The 18,628-nt window shown below is 37.2% G+C and overlaps 1 protein-coding gene across 1 annotated transcript in view; it reads left to right on the forward strand.

Moving 5' to 3' along the window:
* Positions 1-18,628, forward strand: part of ABI3BP (ABI family member 3 binding protein) — a 166,213-nt gene that overhangs the window by 120,742 nt on the left and 26,843 nt on the right. The window contains 9 exon segments of the mRNA XM_055702821.1: positions 219-293; positions 789-863; positions 2,021-2,086; positions 2,462-2,536; positions 8,059-8,154; positions 12,890-13,000; positions 15,723-15,806; positions 17,181-17,249; positions 18,147-18,359. Coding sequence (XP_055558796.1) covers positions 219-293; positions 789-863; positions 2,021-2,086; positions 2,462-2,536; positions 8,059-8,154; positions 12,890-13,000; positions 15,723-15,806; positions 17,181-17,249; positions 18,147-18,359 — 864 coding nt within the window.

Raw genomic sequence — 18,628 nt, forward strand, 5'->3', positions numbered from 1 at the left:
GTCCTGAGTTGGTGGGGGCCCAGCAGAATAGTTGCATTGTCTGGCTGTCAGCGTGAAAACACATCCAGACTAATCAGAACACGTGTCTGTCTCCTGTTTGCTAAAATTGTCTTAGCAGATGTGTAGATGGGCTTGTAGGAAACAAAGGACACAGATCCTTAATGAAATCCAACGTCTTTAATTTCACTTCTCACAGAACAATGTTTTATTTCTTTTAGCTCCAAGGACAACACACCTGGGATCAATTAACCTTATAACAGTTCATGTTGTTGATGGGTCCAAAATGACTTTGGGTAATGAGAATATTATGTCAGTTTATTTTTCATAAAACTTTACTTTCTCTGCTTTTGCTATATGGCTACACTCACGCTTTAATCAAAGATATATTGAGGTATTTCTGTTATGTCAGGTTCAATTGTTAGTCACTTTCCAATGCACATACAAAATGTTGCTGGTTTTAATTTTCCAGCCATTTCTTCTTTCATGCAATTCTTTCTAGAAATAAGTACTTTATGTACAGGGCTGAGGAGACATATTAAAAAGACATTACCTTATCATCTTTTTTTTCTTTTGTCTGACCTACTAATGATATGTATCTTCCCAGTCCTTCCCAGTCGAGAGAAGTCTTTTACCTGTATAAAAGCATGATTTTAGGCCAGATGTCTAGCACCAGCTCTTTTTGTTTATGGTCTGCACAAAGACAGTTTGAATTTCGCTTCCACCTGTGGTATCTTACGTTTAAAAGGAAATAATTTGCATTTGATAAGCAATAATATCTTTACTTTCAGTTCCCAATGAAACGTACCATATTTCACCCAAGCCCAAAACTGCAGTACCAACTGAAATTCCACGGTTCCATACAGGTAATTACTAGGATTTTCTTAAGTTGTTGTTTTGAGAGTCTGTAGAGGTTAAGTAAAATCAGTACGGTTTAAGGTTTAATGATCTATTCCTTATTACCTTTAAAACTATTTAAAATATATCACATGAATATTTATTTTTCCCCTTATCAAACGATTTTTGTTCATTGCTCTGAAAATCAAGGCTGAATCAGCATTGCCTCAAAGATTATATGAATTATTAAGATTATTAGATTAAAGATTATTAAACAGTATTATGCTGTGTATTGGATCCTCAGATGTATAGTGTTGCAAACATAAATGTAACTGACTTCTACCTCTTGACTATAAAATACTAAATCTAAATCTGTAAAACGTTTCCCAAATGTAGATGTCAAAACTGAGTAATACGTTCTTTCCTGCATAAGTATTTTCTCTGACATTCCAGAGAGCCTGGATTAAGTGTTGTGGGTAGAATGGTTATTAATATCAAATAGCTAGGTCTATTTATTTAAAAAATGAGTTATAGAGGTTGATAATTTGGCACAAGGTAACAGTGACTACTGCTTATGCTTTCAGCTTGCAGTGTGATTCACATAGATTCTCTAACAACTGAAATATCAAAACTATTTGGCAAGGGAAAGGCAACAATAAGAAAAGGTTGAAGGCTTCTGATTTTAGCCTTGATGATGACAGTATGCTTCAGCAGCCCTACACAGTGTCTGCATTGAATGCTTCCAGTTGTTTTCTCTCCAGTATTTCAATGTTTCATGTTTTTAATCTGAATATTTGATTTGGGCAGTGTTCGGTTTGGTGTTTTATTTTGAGGTTTTTTGTTTGTTTGTTTGTTTTTTACAGAACCTAATTAAATGTCTTAAGGCCATGGATACCTTGCAGAGCTAACTCTGTATCTATATACAGTTGGGTAACTGGCTGTAAATATTTTATATCTTTTCCTAAACCTAAACATGAATGTAACTGGTCAGACTGCATGATGGAGTCATCTGACCACTAAAGAAACTACCATTCTCAGTGTGCATTTTGGATTGGAACTCATAGAATTCTCATATGTCCATTTTGCTGTATCACATTGGTGCATGGACCATTTTTCTGGCAAATTACACTGCACTATTTGTGTTCCTTTTACACATAGCATTTAAACTGAACCTTATTTCTTGTAGCACCTCATAAAACACGTCTCACTTCTGCAAGACCAAAGCCATCTGATAAATCACAGACCAGACCTGGTAATAATTGTTTATTCAGTTTGGGACGGGGAGGAGATAATGAATTAATTAATTTCACCTATTCTCAGTGGAATTTTAAGTGTTGCTGAAAAAAAGGGGTATTTTTCTTTAAATTAATTAGTCTAGAGGTAAAGCTTTTCCAAATCAGAAAAGAAAGAAACCAAAGCTGTGTGTATCATTGCAGCAAATGTTGCTTTTCCATCTCTAATGTGGAATTTTTGGCATCACATAAAAGTCTGTTGGGTTTTCTTTTCATGGAACATTTTTTTTTCTTTGGTTTTTTTTTTTTTCGTCTTTTTTCTTCTTTTATTCTTCTTTTTTTCTCTTTTTTTTTTTCCTTTTTTCTTCTTTTTTTCTTGTTAAACTCTTTCCCAGCTCTTAGTAAAACCACACTAGCACCAGCTAGAACAAAAGCACCTGGACTGCCAAAGTGGATTGCACCAACAGCAGGTAGAGCTGCAGTTTTGGCATTTGTTTAAAATTACCAGTAGAAGACAGGCTTGTGACTTCTTCAAATCATCTTAAGCCCTGCAAAATATTTCATTGTACTTGATTATAGAAGTTAATTCCTCAGAATGCTGTGTGTAATTGCTGCTACTGGTCAAGTTATATAATTCCTGACTGTCAGTATGACTGATATTGACACTCAGTCAGTGTAAACTTGCAGATACAAAATTATGTGGCTACTGTTTACTGCTGTTTTCTAGATGATAGGTCCAGAATAATTGCTGGAAAACACTTTGCTGAAAAGGGTTACCCAATTGTTTAAGTTCAAGTCAGAAGGCTTGGTAAGAAAGCCTTAAAACCAGGTATCTTGCTAGCTACTAGCTATGCATGTGGTGTGTTCATGTTGGACCTGCTCACATTCGGACTATGTGCTGTTCAGGCTTGCATACTTCAGCACCAAGGAAGTTGATGGATGATAGAGAAGGGTGAGAACTGTCACTTCAACTCACACATTCTTACACACCGAGATAACATACACCCCTAGCCACAAAGATTTACTCGAAATTTTGGGTTGGCTGGGGGAAGAATCATTTATGATAAATCCTTTTTCAATTGTACCTTGGTTTTCCATCCAATCAAAATAATGTTGTCAGTGCTAATGGATAAAGAATCATTGTTTTAAAAATTTAATAAAGCATGAATTTATTATGTTACTACGAATACCTTTTTTTAAAAAAAATACAGCCATTATCTTTTTTTTAAAAAATATAGCCATTGGTTAATTAAATACAGACTTTTAGGACTCTTCATCTATAACGCAAGTTTAAAATAATAAACAATTTAAATAAATAAATAATGCACATCTTCAAAGCAAACTTGGCTGTTCATCCACTGCTAACAGTGCTACTGTGTCCCATACTGTTGCTCTGTGCTAGCCAGGTTAGGATAACCTGAGTAATATACCATCTGCTCTATGCATTCCTTTTTTTGTCTGTGTAATATTTCTCTGTACTGGGATTTCCAAAGTACCTTTGGCCATTGAATACCTGTTGTTGACTTTTTAGTATGATTTGAGCTATTTATGCCTGCACACAATTTTGAGAAGCCCACCATGTTTTTCGAAGTGGCAAAACCTCAAAAGAGATGGTTGTATATTTAAAATTAATTAAAAATAGCCTGTTCAGAACATGGCATACTCTTCTGTATTACATACAGAGTGGACGCCTTCATTAGAGATCTGTGCTCTTTGACTCATTATAGTCCTTCTGGCAGGTGAAAAGAGCCCATCAAATTCCAGGACTATCAGAGACAGACAGTATTAAATGACCAGTGGCAGTAGTTGCGGGTCAGGAAGTTTTGTTCTTCAGTTGTGTTGGCAGTATCCTTGTGAGCGAGCTGCCTAATGTCTGATTTCCAAAACAGGCAGAATACGCACAGGTCTCCAGGAGTAAGTGGCTTTTGAAATCACATTCTGAAATTATGCATAAATACATATGTTAGACAGTATGTTAAGCTTTTCCCTTCTCTCATATAGCAGTAACCTTGGCTGAGGTATCTGTAGATTAAACAGAAGAAAAAAAAAAAAATGCCTGGTAAGGAAATCAGCAGTATAAGCATAACAGTAGATAATAGTAGACATGTAAATTGTTACATGCAGTTTGTTGTGCTTAACACTGTTTTAGGTGACTGACAAAGTATTGTTTCAAGCAATCTTATTTTAAATGCTCCTGTTGGAGTGCCCGATAGTTGTCATTATTTCCATGTCTTTATAGTAGTTCCAGTTGCCAGGAAGATCTAGAGCTTTGGTGTGGTAGATGATATCAAAAATCGTCACAAGTCTATTACCTTGCTGCACATGCTATGTGTACTCACAGGTGAATAAGTACCTTCTTTTAGAATTCTTCCGGAAAACAATACTTCTAGTAGTATTTTCCATTGCTCAGTTACAGAAGTCTTTCTTCTTTAAGTTATAGAACCATCCTGAATATGTGTGTTACCTAGATTTTATGTCCTGCCAAATGAGCCCTTATAAACTAAACCTGGTGTCCACAGCACTAAGGAAGAGCTGGTATTTACTGCCTGCTGTCCGTTCTTTGTGCCCCCAACCCTGCTGATGTAGCAACTCGTTGGTATCTTTCTGAGTCTGCACCTCTCTGCTCAGAAGTGTAGAGAAATCACCAGTGAGTTTGGTATGTTCGTGACAGGTTGAAAGAGGACTGCAGCTTTTCACAACTTTTCAGTCTGTACCTTCGTTAATGACCAGTAAGTAAAATCCCAAGTGTTCTGTAAGGCAGGTATGTCACATTTTTGTGACATATGCAAATGCAGTGTCTGAGCCTGCCAGGCTGTCTGTGCTTACAAAAACAATTTTGCACAAGCGAGTTCAGGTAATCAATTGAAGAAATCTTCCGTATCTCTCCCAAGCAATGTGCAATAACATATTGCAAAGAGAACTCCTAAGTCTGCAGAAAAGACAGAAAAGATAAATCTGAATCTTCCCAGCTAAGCGAAATCAAAACGTTTCTTTTCAGGAGGTGACATCTTAGAGAAATGATAATACTTCAAGGTATCCGGATGATTTTGGGGGTTGGGGAAGTTTATATCTGCCGTTATGAAAATGATCTGTTGTTTTCTGTAGTTAGCTTACCAGAATCCTTAATTTCTGATCTAAGCTGATCAGAATCCTTAATTAAACTGTAAGGAACAGTATGTTTTCAGGCTTACCTTTAGATGTTACATATTTTTTTCTTTATCTGAAGAAGAGCACATTTACTGAAGAGCCATGGGCACTCTGTTGTTTGAAGAGCAGTATGAATCTTTTAATTCCTTGCTGGGCTGGCACTGCTTTGGAATGTACTCCAGTTCTTCCTGACTATGCTCATTAGCCTCAGCGCAAAGATGTTTCACCCCGTGCAGTGTGCCCGGCAGCTGCACGCCCAGATGATAAGTAGTGGGATTTGGTTTTTCCAGCAGCAGCACGTGGGGTTGCAGCTGGTTTCCTGACAGGCTTCTCAGTCTCCTGGCTAACTGTGGTGCCAGGTGGTAAACTGGACTGGGGGAGAGAGGCAGGGATTACCTCCTCATGACTAACATTCCTTTTAATTTTCTGCTTTTTTTTAGCCATTTTCTCTAGAATTTCATTTTATTGAGATGGCTTTTTGTATTTGTCTTAGTGTTTATAACTTCTCTTAGTTGTGGTTTATTTTGGAGTTTGTTTTTTTTATTTAATCCTAACCATTTAAAAACTGCTCCTGATCTGTTAAGCTTCCAGACAACCTTCACCAAACAAACAGAGCAACATTTCCATTTCCCTTGTGAAAGAAAGTGGTAGTTGGCTTTCATTATACAATGGCCATTAATTTTGCCTTCTATTTTCTTTTTATTTTTGAAACTGTGGGTGTATAACCAAGTTCTAGAAAAGCTCAAGCGTTAAGGTATTTCAGTTTGTTTTATCAAGGGCTCTTTTTCCAGGTGTTCTCTTAAAATGGGCCACCCTTCTAAGGTATTCCTGCTATTAAAGATGCAGTGGTTAGTTTTAAGGTGTTCCAGGTCCCATTAATATTTCAAGGAAAAAAGATAGAAGTAAAAGAAGACACAAACACACATGCAAGTAATACATCTATTCTCAGTTCTGTTAAGTTTGGATGAACATGGTAAGTCTAAATGCTTAAAATAAGTAAGTTATGTTAGCTAGCATAAGGCAAATGCTATGGTGATGCAAGCTCTTTGGTAGCCTTGTCTGAAAACACTAACATTTATGTAACTTTAAAGTGCATTGAAATATTCAAGAAGAAGACAAGGAGATTTTTGTCAACAGGGAGGTGGTGTGGTTTGATAAGCTTTTTTGCTGAAACTTTGACTTATTTTTCATTACTACTTTACTAATGGCAAAATAGCAGTGCAAGTTTCAGGGGAGCGCAGGGGTGGTGGTGGTAAAAAAAATTACTACTTCCCTCTAGAATGTATACAATATTTCTTCATTCCTAGCTGATGTAACTCAGAAAAGATTGTGAATCTAAATTAGATTGTAAGGAGCAGAACAGAGGTAGGCTTTCCTGTAGACACTGTAAGATGCAAAATTAAATTAGACTTGTAACGGATACTTGGGTGATTTAGTATGATTTAGTCAATGTGCTGTATGTTTTGTTGATGTGTTTATTGTAAGATGAAGTTAAGAAGCTAAATATACTCTGACTATGACCCATGGTGTACAAGATCATTTTTCTTTTTAAAGCTGATGCTGATCTTCTCATGCCTCTTCTTCCTTGAACACCATCCACAGGAAACATTGATTAGCACTTTGGCGCTTTGTGTATCTGAAGATGTAATTAACCACTTCAGTTACCTGAAGACATATTGCAGTTATACAAAAGCACCTAGTGTGTTTAGAAATTTTCGTCACAGGGACCAGATGACCTGTGTCCTGTTCCCAGCTTACTGCAAGCCTCACTAATCTTAAGAAAATCATTTAATGTATCCATACTGTGCACTGTGGATGCCTAAGGTATGCCTAGCAAGAATGGCCAATTAGTAAAATAATTGAAAAATTATCTGCTTCATACTGTTAAAATACTATCTTAATCTCAAAGCAAACTGAGTACCAGATAATAAACTATGAAATTTTTGGCTGGAGTGTTTAGATCATGTTGGACTAGAGTTGGAATTTCATAATTAATTCAATATTGAGAATTATTATTTTTTTTAGAATTTTAAAGTTTTTTTTTAAATACATTAACTTTCAAGGGGTTTTTATTATGTCATGAAAACAAGTATTTTTTTGTTTTTCCCATGATGAAATCGCAATGGATCTTCACACTCTACCATATATAGAACTTTTATAAAGTAAATATACTTGTTTCACATAGGGAAAGCATATTAATTTAACAGTCTAGCTGTCCTATAAATACCAGCATGTGAAGCAGTTGTTCTATACTAGGAGTAATTGTGTTGATCTTTTTAATGCCATTTACTTCAGGGTTTTTTTAATGTGTTTATATAACTTTTAAGTAGGACTTTCTTTTATATACAAACTGAATTTTATGTACACTTTGCCTCCAGTATGCCAAATACGGTATATGTTTGGTTCAGAATTGCTCTAGCCATTCAATTTGGAGGATAACTGAGGATCTTATTCTGGGGACAAAGACTTTGCCCTTTCCCAGAATCGATGGACATTGTATTCTGTCTACTGAAAAACTAGAATGTTCTCTGTACTCATCTTTCCACATATAATCTTGGTTTAACTCATCTGTTATCTCTTAATCTTATTAACTCTCTCTTTCAAAATACACTTTTCTCAAGGAAAGTTTAAAATTAAATTGCAGGCTCACTAGACCCAGATCACTTTCTACTTACTTGAATAGGAAGATAAAGGATATTACTAAGTTATCAGTAAAAACAAATGTGGGCCATATGTGCTAGTTTAGCAATTAATGTTATCTAGAGTTTGAATGTATGCGATATACAAGTATTCTGTGACTTGGTGCTGCACTGTAGATACTTAGTTCATTTCCTTTGTTTCACAGATGATGTATATACACCTGAGGATATTGCCAGCCAAATTGGTGTGGATGTGGAAAAACCTTTGGAATATAGTGATACCTGGGAAAAGCCAATTTCTGGTAAGATTAATAAAAGAAGGCAGTATAGCAAATGTTAACAGTGATGAAAAATAAAAACACCATCTTTCCTATACCTCCACTAAGAAGAGAAAATAATTCTTATTCATTCTCATCAATACACCTTCTCCTGGCTTCAGGATGCTACTAAAAGTGACAAAAGTGAGAATATTTTGTAGTCACTACTTAGTCAACAGCATACGTCGTGTATTAAAAATGACCTCTACCAGTTTGTATCCTGATGGTCAAACAGCCACAATACTGTAAACACTGATTTTTTCATACTAATAGTTTCTACATAGCAAGGGAGAATACAGTGAATGATTTATCAGAAAGTTTTGTTGAATATCAGGATTGTTGGGAAAATTAGAACATTAGGCTTGAAGCAAAATAATAATGTGGAGTAAATAAGGTTACAAGGTTTTTTACGTGTGCTTTACCAGGCTTGTCAGTTTTACTTTTCTTGCAAGTGTTGCAGTCGTATTTTCAAATTTTTTTCAATATTTTCAAAATATTTTTGCTGAAAAACAGCTCCCAAAATAAGCCTTCAAAAATAAACTTTGTGTATTTCACGTTTCTAGTCAGCTTTTTAGAAATTTTCAGTTTCAACTCAGAAGTTGTAGTATAGAGTGTGTTTGCATGCCACATGTGTACACACAAACATGTAAACACTTTACATATAGAGGATTTGTTTCATAAGCATGACCAAGAATGGAGCTTGTTTTAGCTGTGCTTTTTTTACTGTCAGAAAACCTGACTGAAAATAAAATCTTTTTGGTTTTACCCTTGCATTTACTATTCAGCTGCAGCTGCTCTTTTTGGTTACATTTTCCCTTGGAATCATGTTATTACATTTAAAAACACAGATACAAAGATATGTCTCTAGTTTATAAACGGCTGTTTGCTCCTAATCTCTTCTGAATTTCCTTTGCACCTAATTTACCTGCACAGAGACAAGAGTCTATCTTGACAGCTCAGTTCTGATGTTTTATCTTTTTAAAGTTCATTCAATCTGAAGATTGTACTTTGTAAAGATTAAGTCCGGTGTGATATACTATTAGCAGTAGCTGGATTCAGACTGTAAGCTGAAAACAAGGATGGTGCTCTGCATTTTTAGTAGCTGAAAGCCAGGCAGTGGTGTGTACTTAAGTAAATCCAGCTTGTGATTTGCAGAGACTGGAAGGTTATTTTGCACATAGATTTGAAGGAACATCTGCATCTGCTTTTACTCATCCTATGACATTAGATGTTTAAAGTTAAGCTTTTAGAACTTTGAAGTAAACCAATACCTTGAACTGTAGTCATAAAAGACATTCGGGTATGACTGTAAAATTAGGTACTACTGTTTTGTAATTTTCTTGTATACTTCTGTGATCTCAGCTCTCTTCATGAGGCTTTACTATGTATATCAAAATTCAGAAAAATAGAATCATAGGATGGTTTGATTTGAAAGGAACCCTTAAAGATCAAGTAGTTCTATCCCCCTGCCATGGGCAGGGACATCTTTCACTAGACCAGGTTGCTCAAAGCCCTGTCCAACCTGGCCTTGAACACTTCCAGAGAGGGGGAATCCACAGGTTCTCTGAGCAGCCTGCGTCAGTGTCTCACCACCCTCACAGTAAAGAATTTCTTCCTTATATTTAATCTAAATCTGTCCTCTTTCAGCTTAAAACTATTATCCCTTGTCGTTTCCCTACAGGCCCTGGTAAAAAGTCTCTCTCCATTTCTCTTATAAGCTCCCTTTAAGTACTGAATATTGTAACAAGGTCTCCCTGGAGCCTTCTCCAGGCTGAACAACCCCAACTGTCTTGGCCTGTCTTCATAGGAGAGGTGCTCCAGCTCTCTGAGCATCTTCTGGACTCGCTCCAACAGGTTCCTGTCTGTCTTGTGCTGCAGACTCCAGAACTGGGTGCAGTACTCCAGGTGAGGTCTTGGGAGAGCAGAATAGAGGGGCAGAATCCCCTCCCTCAACCTGCTGGCAGCACTTTGGAGGCAGCCCAGGATACCATTGGCTTTCTGGGCTGCAAGCAGACATTGCTGGCTTGTATCTAATTTTTCCTCTACCAATATCCCCAACTCCTTCTCTGCAGGGTTGTGCTGAATCCACCTGTCATCTATCCTGTACTGAGGCTGGTATTTGCCCTGACCCAGGTGCAGACCTTGCACTTGGCTTTGTTGAACTTAATGAGCTTTGCATTGGCCCACTTCTCCAGCCTGTCAGGGTCCCTCTTGGTGGCGTCCCTTCCCTCAAGTGTATCAGCTGCACCATTCAGCTTGGTGTCATCCGCAAATTTGCTGAGGGTGCACTCAATCCCACTCTCTGTGTCATCAGTAAAGATTTTGAATGGTACTGGTCCCAATACAGACCCCCGAGGGACACTAGTTGTTACTGATCCACGTTTGGACGTAGAACCATTGACAGCAAGTCTTTATATAGGGCTGCCTAGGCAATTCCTTTTCCATTGAATATTCCATCCATCAAAGCCATCTCTCCAATTTAGCCATAAGGTTGTTGCATGGGACTGTGTCAAAGGCCTTGCAGAAGTCAAGATAGGTGACATCCGTTGCTCTTTCCTTACCGACCAACGCAGTCACTCCATCGTAGAAGGCTGCCAGATTAGTCAGGCATGATTTGCCCCTGTGAAGCCATGCTGGCTGTCTCTAATCACATCCCTGGCATCTGTATGCCTTGACATCGCTTCCAGGAGGATCTTCCATGATCTTACCAGGCAAAGAAGTGAGGCTGATTAATCAGGTGTTGCTATAACTTAGCCAGTATTTGCTTTTAAATACATTTACTTTTTCTGAAAAAGTGTGTGTTAACTGAAAAAATTACATTTATGCTACTTACGAGAAATGAAAAAGATAGGTTAGCATACAAGAATTAAGCTTGATATGTTAAGAGTCTGTCCTAAGAGGCTGCACACCCTCCTTTTTCATGAAGAGTGACAGACTCAATGAAATATATTTGTGGTCCACAAAGAACTCCTGTGACTAAATAAATCCTAATAATTCACCATGCCACTGTCTTCACAAAAATCTATGCTATCACAAAATCCCTAAATACTATTGTGTGTCCTGTTTACAGGCTCAGTCTCCACACTGTTAATGAGATTTGGTAGCATCATAGACCATCACCCTAATCATTGTGGTAATAGTAGAAGAGAAGAGTAGGGATTCTTGGTTTTCCAGAGTGCACTACAGTAGATTTGCCTTGACACAGTGCACTGAATGGGATGTTTTGACTCGCATGTAACTGTTGTGGTTGTGTTGTTCAGAAGATACAATGGAAATCATTGATGAGTCAATACTTGCATGTTTTTACTCCGTAAATATCTCGGACAATCCCATTCCCTAAACATGGGTAAGGGGGAAATGAGTCATGGATGCTACATGTAGTAATATCTAGGGTATGATGACTTATACATACAAAAATGTATTCTCCTTTTTCAGGTCCTTAGGCATATTTTTTCATCTCCATCTAGGGATTAAGAATGAATATGAAACCTACAAGTGCTATTTTCAAAACCATTACGTCTTCCTGAGTTAGATAGAGTATTAGTTCCTGTCTTGGTCTGAGGGATTTTAAAAAAAAATCTGTTTTATAAGTGACTGCAAAAGTCCAAAAGGAAAAGGGAGCAGAGAAAGATGGAGATGTTCCTATTTGATTGTTGTATTTCTAAAAAGGCTTTCCCAAATGTGTCTTTGGATCTGCTCCCTTCTCACCCACAGTCACTCTATTTATAGGGTGAGTTAAGGTCTGATATGTAGGGCCCAAGGCACTCTGTATAGCCAGTAACTCAGTATCAGGCAACTTGCACATTTGTTGACATTGGCAGCATTATAAGAATTACATTACTCTTGAAGATTTTCCCTTGTTAAGTACAAAAAGTCTTTTGTTACATAAATGTGTTGCACATATCTGCTGGGTTTTTTTCTTAAGGAATGAAGTGCAAAGGTGAACAGTGGAACAAAAATCTTTTCCTTCGTCTTTCCTTTTCATAATAAAATCCTTTATAATTGCCTGGAAAATACAGTAAAATGTTTTGTGAGTATGAATTAAGAAGCTTAGGCTGTCCTTTCAGACTTCACTGTCGAAGGACCTTTACCAGATAAATTTACTAGGTATTGGCTGGAACTGCTCATTGCAGCAACCTAGCTGGGTGCTTCAGGAGTTTCCAACACAACAGCTGTCTCTAGCCATGTCAGCACATGGTGACTTTTTTTCATTTCTTACTTTTGAACGGCATAGAGTCATGTGTCCCTAATGATAATTTCCCTTTTGTTACATCTTTTGCTTTGAGCTGAGGGTGACCAGCGCATCAGTTAGAAAGTACAAAAGATTAGAAATTTTGTGGGTAGGATACTGAAGATGTTTCCAGGTACACTGGGAGAGTGTTTATCGTGGGAAGAAGTATCCTCTTGGCTGCCAAAAAATTACCGTTGACAGAAATGAGTAACTACACAGAAAATGAATCACTGAAAGACTCGTACAAAATCCCAAGAGAGCTCCTTTTTTTCAGGTAAACTTGGTTTAAAACTCCATGGCACACACTTTCTGAAGAATTTAAGGCTGAAATACAGTTCATTTCAGCTCTTAAACTCACTTCTCAGCTTGTGATACTAAATCAGACATGAAACAGTGTTTGAGAAGTTAGAATATAACTTGTAATGGGTTTCTGATTTTATGGAACTTGAGGTTAAATAATTAATAATGCTGTCTTGTAATGTCATTCAGTAACTACATCGCCTGGCCCTCAGCATCCTCCCATACCTCCTGCCAAGCCTACACAAATGCGAAGAAAACCCCTGCCTCCAAACACCGTGACTGGAAAACCAGGGAGTCCAGGTATCTCAGCCTTTTCAGCATACGCGTTTTAGTGTGGGTAAGGTAATACTGAACTGACTAGCAGGGCATAGGAGAATTTTACAGTATAGATATATTTAATCTGTGATATCTGTAGAAACTAGTCTTCTGGAACATACAGGCCTTGTCTTCATACATAAACTCCATTTTGCTTTTATTTTCCTAACCTAATTATCAAAATCATCCCTAGAAAGGGAGCTGAAAGCAAAATAGCATAATCCAAGTCATCCTTTAAGAAGATCAACCTTAAGAACATTTTGCATCTACTAATAGCATTTGCAGTTACTGAATGTGCATGTCAAATGGGAGATATTGAATATTATGCTTAAATGCATACTCCCAACTTATTATTTGTAAAGAAATTCTGTCCCGTGTATATGGAACATCCATTAGCCACTGCAAATGAGCTAATAGGCACCCAGAAAACTTAACTGCACTGGGAAGTAGAGCAAGCTGAGTTATTTCACGTGCAAAGGGTTTAGCTTCATTCCTGTGCTACAGTATCAGTGTCAGAGCACACAAAAACTTTCACATTTCCTATTTTATTTCAGTTTTATCCTGAAGCTGATAATTCAGTAACCTTATGTATCTTTTGTCTGTAGATTGTATGTAAGGATCCTTAGGCTAATGTTATTCCACGTACAGAAACCACCTCATTATGTTTAGCATCATGAAAAAAGCTTCCCTCTTGGTATTACTCTCTGTAGTTTGCTGGAAATACAAAGGTCTTGGCTCTGCTGTATTTTCTGTTGGCTTTTTTGGTTTGTTTTATTTGGGGCTTTGTGTGCTATTAAGGCAATAAAGACCTAAATAATTCTTCAGTATTTTGTGCAGCAGGTTAGAAGCAAGAATCTCCAAGCTGTATGAAACAAGCTGTATATTTACTCAATGGCAGAGCCAAGATTGAAATGTTGTGTCCATACTTGTGTTGGTTGGTGGTGTTTCCTTTGTAATAGCTACAACAGAATGTAAGACATTGTCAGTCTTAAGCTGTAGCAAAAAAAATATGTTGACCTGATACATTTTCTTTTGCTTGTAATGAAGTCTAGGCTAATTTTCTCCGTTGTCTAATTAATTTACCACTGTTTTGAAATTTCACACTTTTTCCATACTCTAGAGGCCAGGTTATGTGGTAGTCAGCAGTTAACCATACCTTCCTAGGCATTCAAGATGGAATAAATTGGTTAGATGATTTGGTTCTTCCTTGTGGGGCCAGTAGCAGATTTTCCTTTTTCTGTGTTTCCTAGTGTTTTATCCAGCTTAGTTTTAAACATCACAATTGAGTTTCTTCTGGTTCCCTGGAGAGACTGTTCCACAGTACTAACAGGAAAAATTTGCCTTGGTGTTCTTGGATTTTCCCTTTCATAATTCTGTCCTGTTTCTCTTTCTCATTAACACTGTGATTAATTCCTTACTTGCATCTTTCTTACTTGTCCAGTGGATGAGTGTTATGGGGATGTTTCTATGCAGACATTTAAAGTCTCCTGAATAGAAAAAAAAGGAAAGAAGAGTGTTCCAGAACCTTTGTGAAACTGGACTTTAGTGAGAATCTTAATAAATTTCCACTTTATTAAAGAATTTAATGGAAAGTAGGGATTTTTGTTGTTTTAAATTTGGTTCACCTGAGTTCTGCCCTCAGTCATCATGTTCTTCTGTGTCATATATGTGGGGAAGGTAACTATATTATACAGTTCTTGACTTCTGGAGGTTGATTCCAGTCATGGAGTGGTTATCTAGGAGTGTCTGCGTGTTTTGTGAATGGAGTTCTTGTCTTTTACAGCTATTTTGAAAGCAATCAAGACATCCCACACCATGGATAGTTTGCCTCTTGGAAAACTATTTTTTTTTAATTAGGTAGTAACAGCTGGGGCATAAAAGCAATGTCACATAATCTAAAATAATTTCTAAAGTAGCTATTTCATTATGGGAGGTAATATTGTCTCTATCACTCAGTTTCTCTTCAAACTTATGGCGCCTACTACAGAATAGATCAATTCAGAAAGACAGCTTTTCCCTTGGGTCATGTAGCATTATAAATGTTGAAAAAGTTGGACTCTGGTTGCGTTCTTCTTACCTTCATTTGAAGGGCATCTTCATTTCATTTAGTGGAAAAACTCCAGTACTGTTCTGTGGTTAAACTCTTAATGCAGACCATGGTTAAGGACCAAGTGTTGATTGTTGTACATGTTCCAGCTGCAGCCTTGCTAGTATAGATGCTGTATTGAGAGTAGAAATGAAAGGACCTTAACTATATTTGAAGGAAGAACCCAAGTTTCAGTTGCTGACTTCAGCTATTCTGTTTTACAACTCCTGAAGAAATGTATGCTTTTATTTGAGAAGCAGCAATGTCAATTATGGTCATTTGGCATCCTTTTACCAGCCCGTGTAGGATGGTTCTGTGCATTAAACCAGGCCATGGTCTAGCTGACTGAAGTCCTCCAAGACAATCTCCAAGTAGGAAAGAATTTTCTTACTGTGTTTCAGGAAAAGCTTATATTGGCAATAAGAACAACTTGGAACTTTCCTAAGTCCAGCTGGAAGCTGTTGTATAAGTTTTGAGGGAATATCATATTTTAAATGGAAGTACTTGCTTCATGAGGCAGTTGTCACAAATCTAAGTTCTGTTTAGAAAATCAGAAAGCTGTTTCACTTTTTTAAAGAGTGAATGCCTTGTTGTCACAATTTCCTCCTCCTGTCACTGTAGCTAAACCTGCTGGACCAACAACACCTGTGAGGACAGGAACATCATACAAGACACCAACAGCTTTTGCAACTCCAGAGTATTATAGTAAGCATACTAAAAACAGTTCTGGTTTCTTTTTTTTTCTTTCCTTTTTTTTTTATTTCATTAACATAAAGGTTTCCTTTTTTCTTTTGCTTCCCTTCCCTGAACTATATCAATGGATTTTATATTTAATATAGAAAGTAGTCTGTCTGGGGTGATTCTGATTTCCTTTATGCCACTTTACGACTTCTCTAACTTGACTGAATTTATCTGTTTGTTTTCTGATAACATACCTTGGTAAATGAGAACATGACATCTCTTCCATCTTCCTAGAAATCAATGCATGCTTAGTATGCTTTCAATACTATTCAGTGGCTACTTTAAATCTGTGAAAGGAGTAGAAACGGCAATTTTTTCCTAAACATTTCTTTTTGCATGCTGATAAATTCAAATTATTTTTGATAGTGACTGATAGTTCTCAACATGGTGTTGATATCCTCCCAGCTATCTGATGAAACTGCCACAATTTAAATAGAAAAAAATTATTAAATAGAGCTGTCAGCTGGTAATTTGCCCTTTATAAAATTGGGAATTAACTACAACTTCAGACCTAAATCTCCTCAAAGTGGCATACAGGAATGGGTTTGGATGAGGGTGCGCTTAGAATTTTTGGGCCAAAATATGCAGCTGTAGTTACATTGTCATAAATGATGCTGTTTCTGATTTGCCTAGATTTACAGTAATACTGAAATCCTTGATTCCTTATAATGTTCATGAACTCCCGGTGACCCTCAGTGCTCAGTAAAGCAAGCTGGGTGCTAAATTTATTGAAAAATGCTTGTTGTGAATGCACTGTGTTTTGTCCGTTGAGGTTCATTGTCGTATTTGCATCTAAGAGAAGATTCTGTTCAGTATAGTGTCTGTTTAATGCAACACTGGTGTCATGAATCCTGACTGCTTTAGCACATATTTGTCACCAGTGGATTTGCCTTCAATTTCCTTCAAAATTTGTAGAAGTTGTACTCTCTGGAGACAGAATTTGTTGCTATTTTTGGTTCATGTGTCAACATAATAGTGCTGTATATTCTATAAACGTGAAGCAAGCTCCAAGCTAAACAGCCCGTACAGTGCAAAAAGATCCTTTTAAAAAAGTCTAAAGAGCATTTTGCATATATTGGATTAATTGAATCCAGCAGCACTAATGAAGTCTGTTGTTTTGATTATGGCTATCTTTACACCAGCAGGTAAGTATGGGGTTTACCTAGCATCACAGCCAAAATTGAATCCTTAAAAGGAAAAGACAGATCTGGCAGCAAAGGTCTACCATGGAAGAGCTTTACCACGATGTAAAATGCCAAACGAACAGGGAAAAGCTGCAGTTCTAACACTGAAACTTTTTATTTCTTGCAAATGAAATCATATCTGTATTTCCCCTAGTTGATGCAACTGTCTTCAGCTCAAGCCCTACATCAGAAACAGATTCTTCAGGCAAACCAAGGTACCAAGGTAGGATTTTAATAGCTGTGGTATTTTTATTTTGGGGGAATATATGACTACTGACCTGTCTTGTATCAAAATTATCTTGTTTGGTTATTCGAAGGCCAAAACTGTTGATTCTGTTTCACTTCAGTGTCAGACGAAAGGGCTGTAGTGCAGACCATCAGCATATTCTTGACTAACTTTTACTTCTGCTTTATTCTCTGCTGCTACCTCCTAGTTTAAAGTCTTGCCTGCAAACGTGCTGTGGCTCTTCCTGTGTGCCACTGTATGTACGACTGCACACTGTGTGCGTTCCACCAAACCAAATGAAAGTCTTCCTGTGGGCCTGCAAGCATACCTGCAGAGGTAGTGCCCCAATACCAACGTGCCTTACCACTGAACAAGGTTACGATTTTGACAGCCACTTTAGAAACTGCAAGTTTAATGTTGGAGTGACTCTGGACTGAACTTGTTACTCTTTCTGGTGAAACAAAGTGGTGATGGGCATTATGTCTTTGTATTAGTATAGCACTCAAAAGCTGCAAATGGAATTGCAGTGTCATTTTACTATGTAAGGACTAAAGTTAATTGTTCTCTTTTATGACAGAAGTGAATTCTTTCAGGCAGTGTGTTTGAAACTAATACTGTCTAATAAACCACTAATACCTTCAGAGTGTTTTTTTCATCAGTGGTCCCAATGGGAAGAGGGTAAAGTCAGAGCAGATTCCATGTCTAACAACAATAAAAAAACCTAACAAGCAGCTTAATATTGAATATATGGGGTTTTTTCTTAAACATATAAGTTTGACTTGTTCAGATTTTTACTTGCTGCCCTGAGATGGAAGTTGTGCACTAGGTGAAATGGCCTTGACATTTTGTAAAAACACTCTGTATTGAATAATGGCTCTTTCCTATTGCTCTTAGCCCCCCACGTTAAGTACATGAAGAAAGATGATGATGTGCCTTGCTCTATCACGAGCTCTCTTGAACATTTTCCTCAAGAAGAAGCTGGCAGCAGGGAAGAACCTACTCGTCCTCCACAAAATCCTCCAACCAACCTCACAGTGGTGACTGTTGAAGGCTGTCCAACTTTCGTCATATTGGACTGGGAAAAACCAGACAATGACACTGTTACTGGTTGGTTTGATTTCTTTCCTCCATTGGGTCAGAATACAGTATTTTCAGCTTATTTTTACTTTCACAGTGGTTTTATGCCATTTGAAAACTAATTTAATCCCAAGGGAGTTTAAGACCCTGGTGCGTTTATTTTGTGCTACTGTCAATTCCAGTGTGAATAAAAAAATCCCACTAGATTAGAAAGAGATTTTCACCAATATATCATTGGTGTCAGCAATGACACAAAAAATACTTAAGTATAACTCTGTATCTTCTCCTAATTTCTGGCT

This window comes from Falco cherrug, chromosome 2, assembly GCF_023634085.1.
Source record: "Falco cherrug isolate bFalChe1 chromosome 2, bFalChe1.pri, whole genome shotgun sequence".
NCBI classification, from domain to species: domain Eukaryota; kingdom Metazoa; phylum Chordata; class Aves; order Falconiformes; family Falconidae; genus Falco; species Falco cherrug.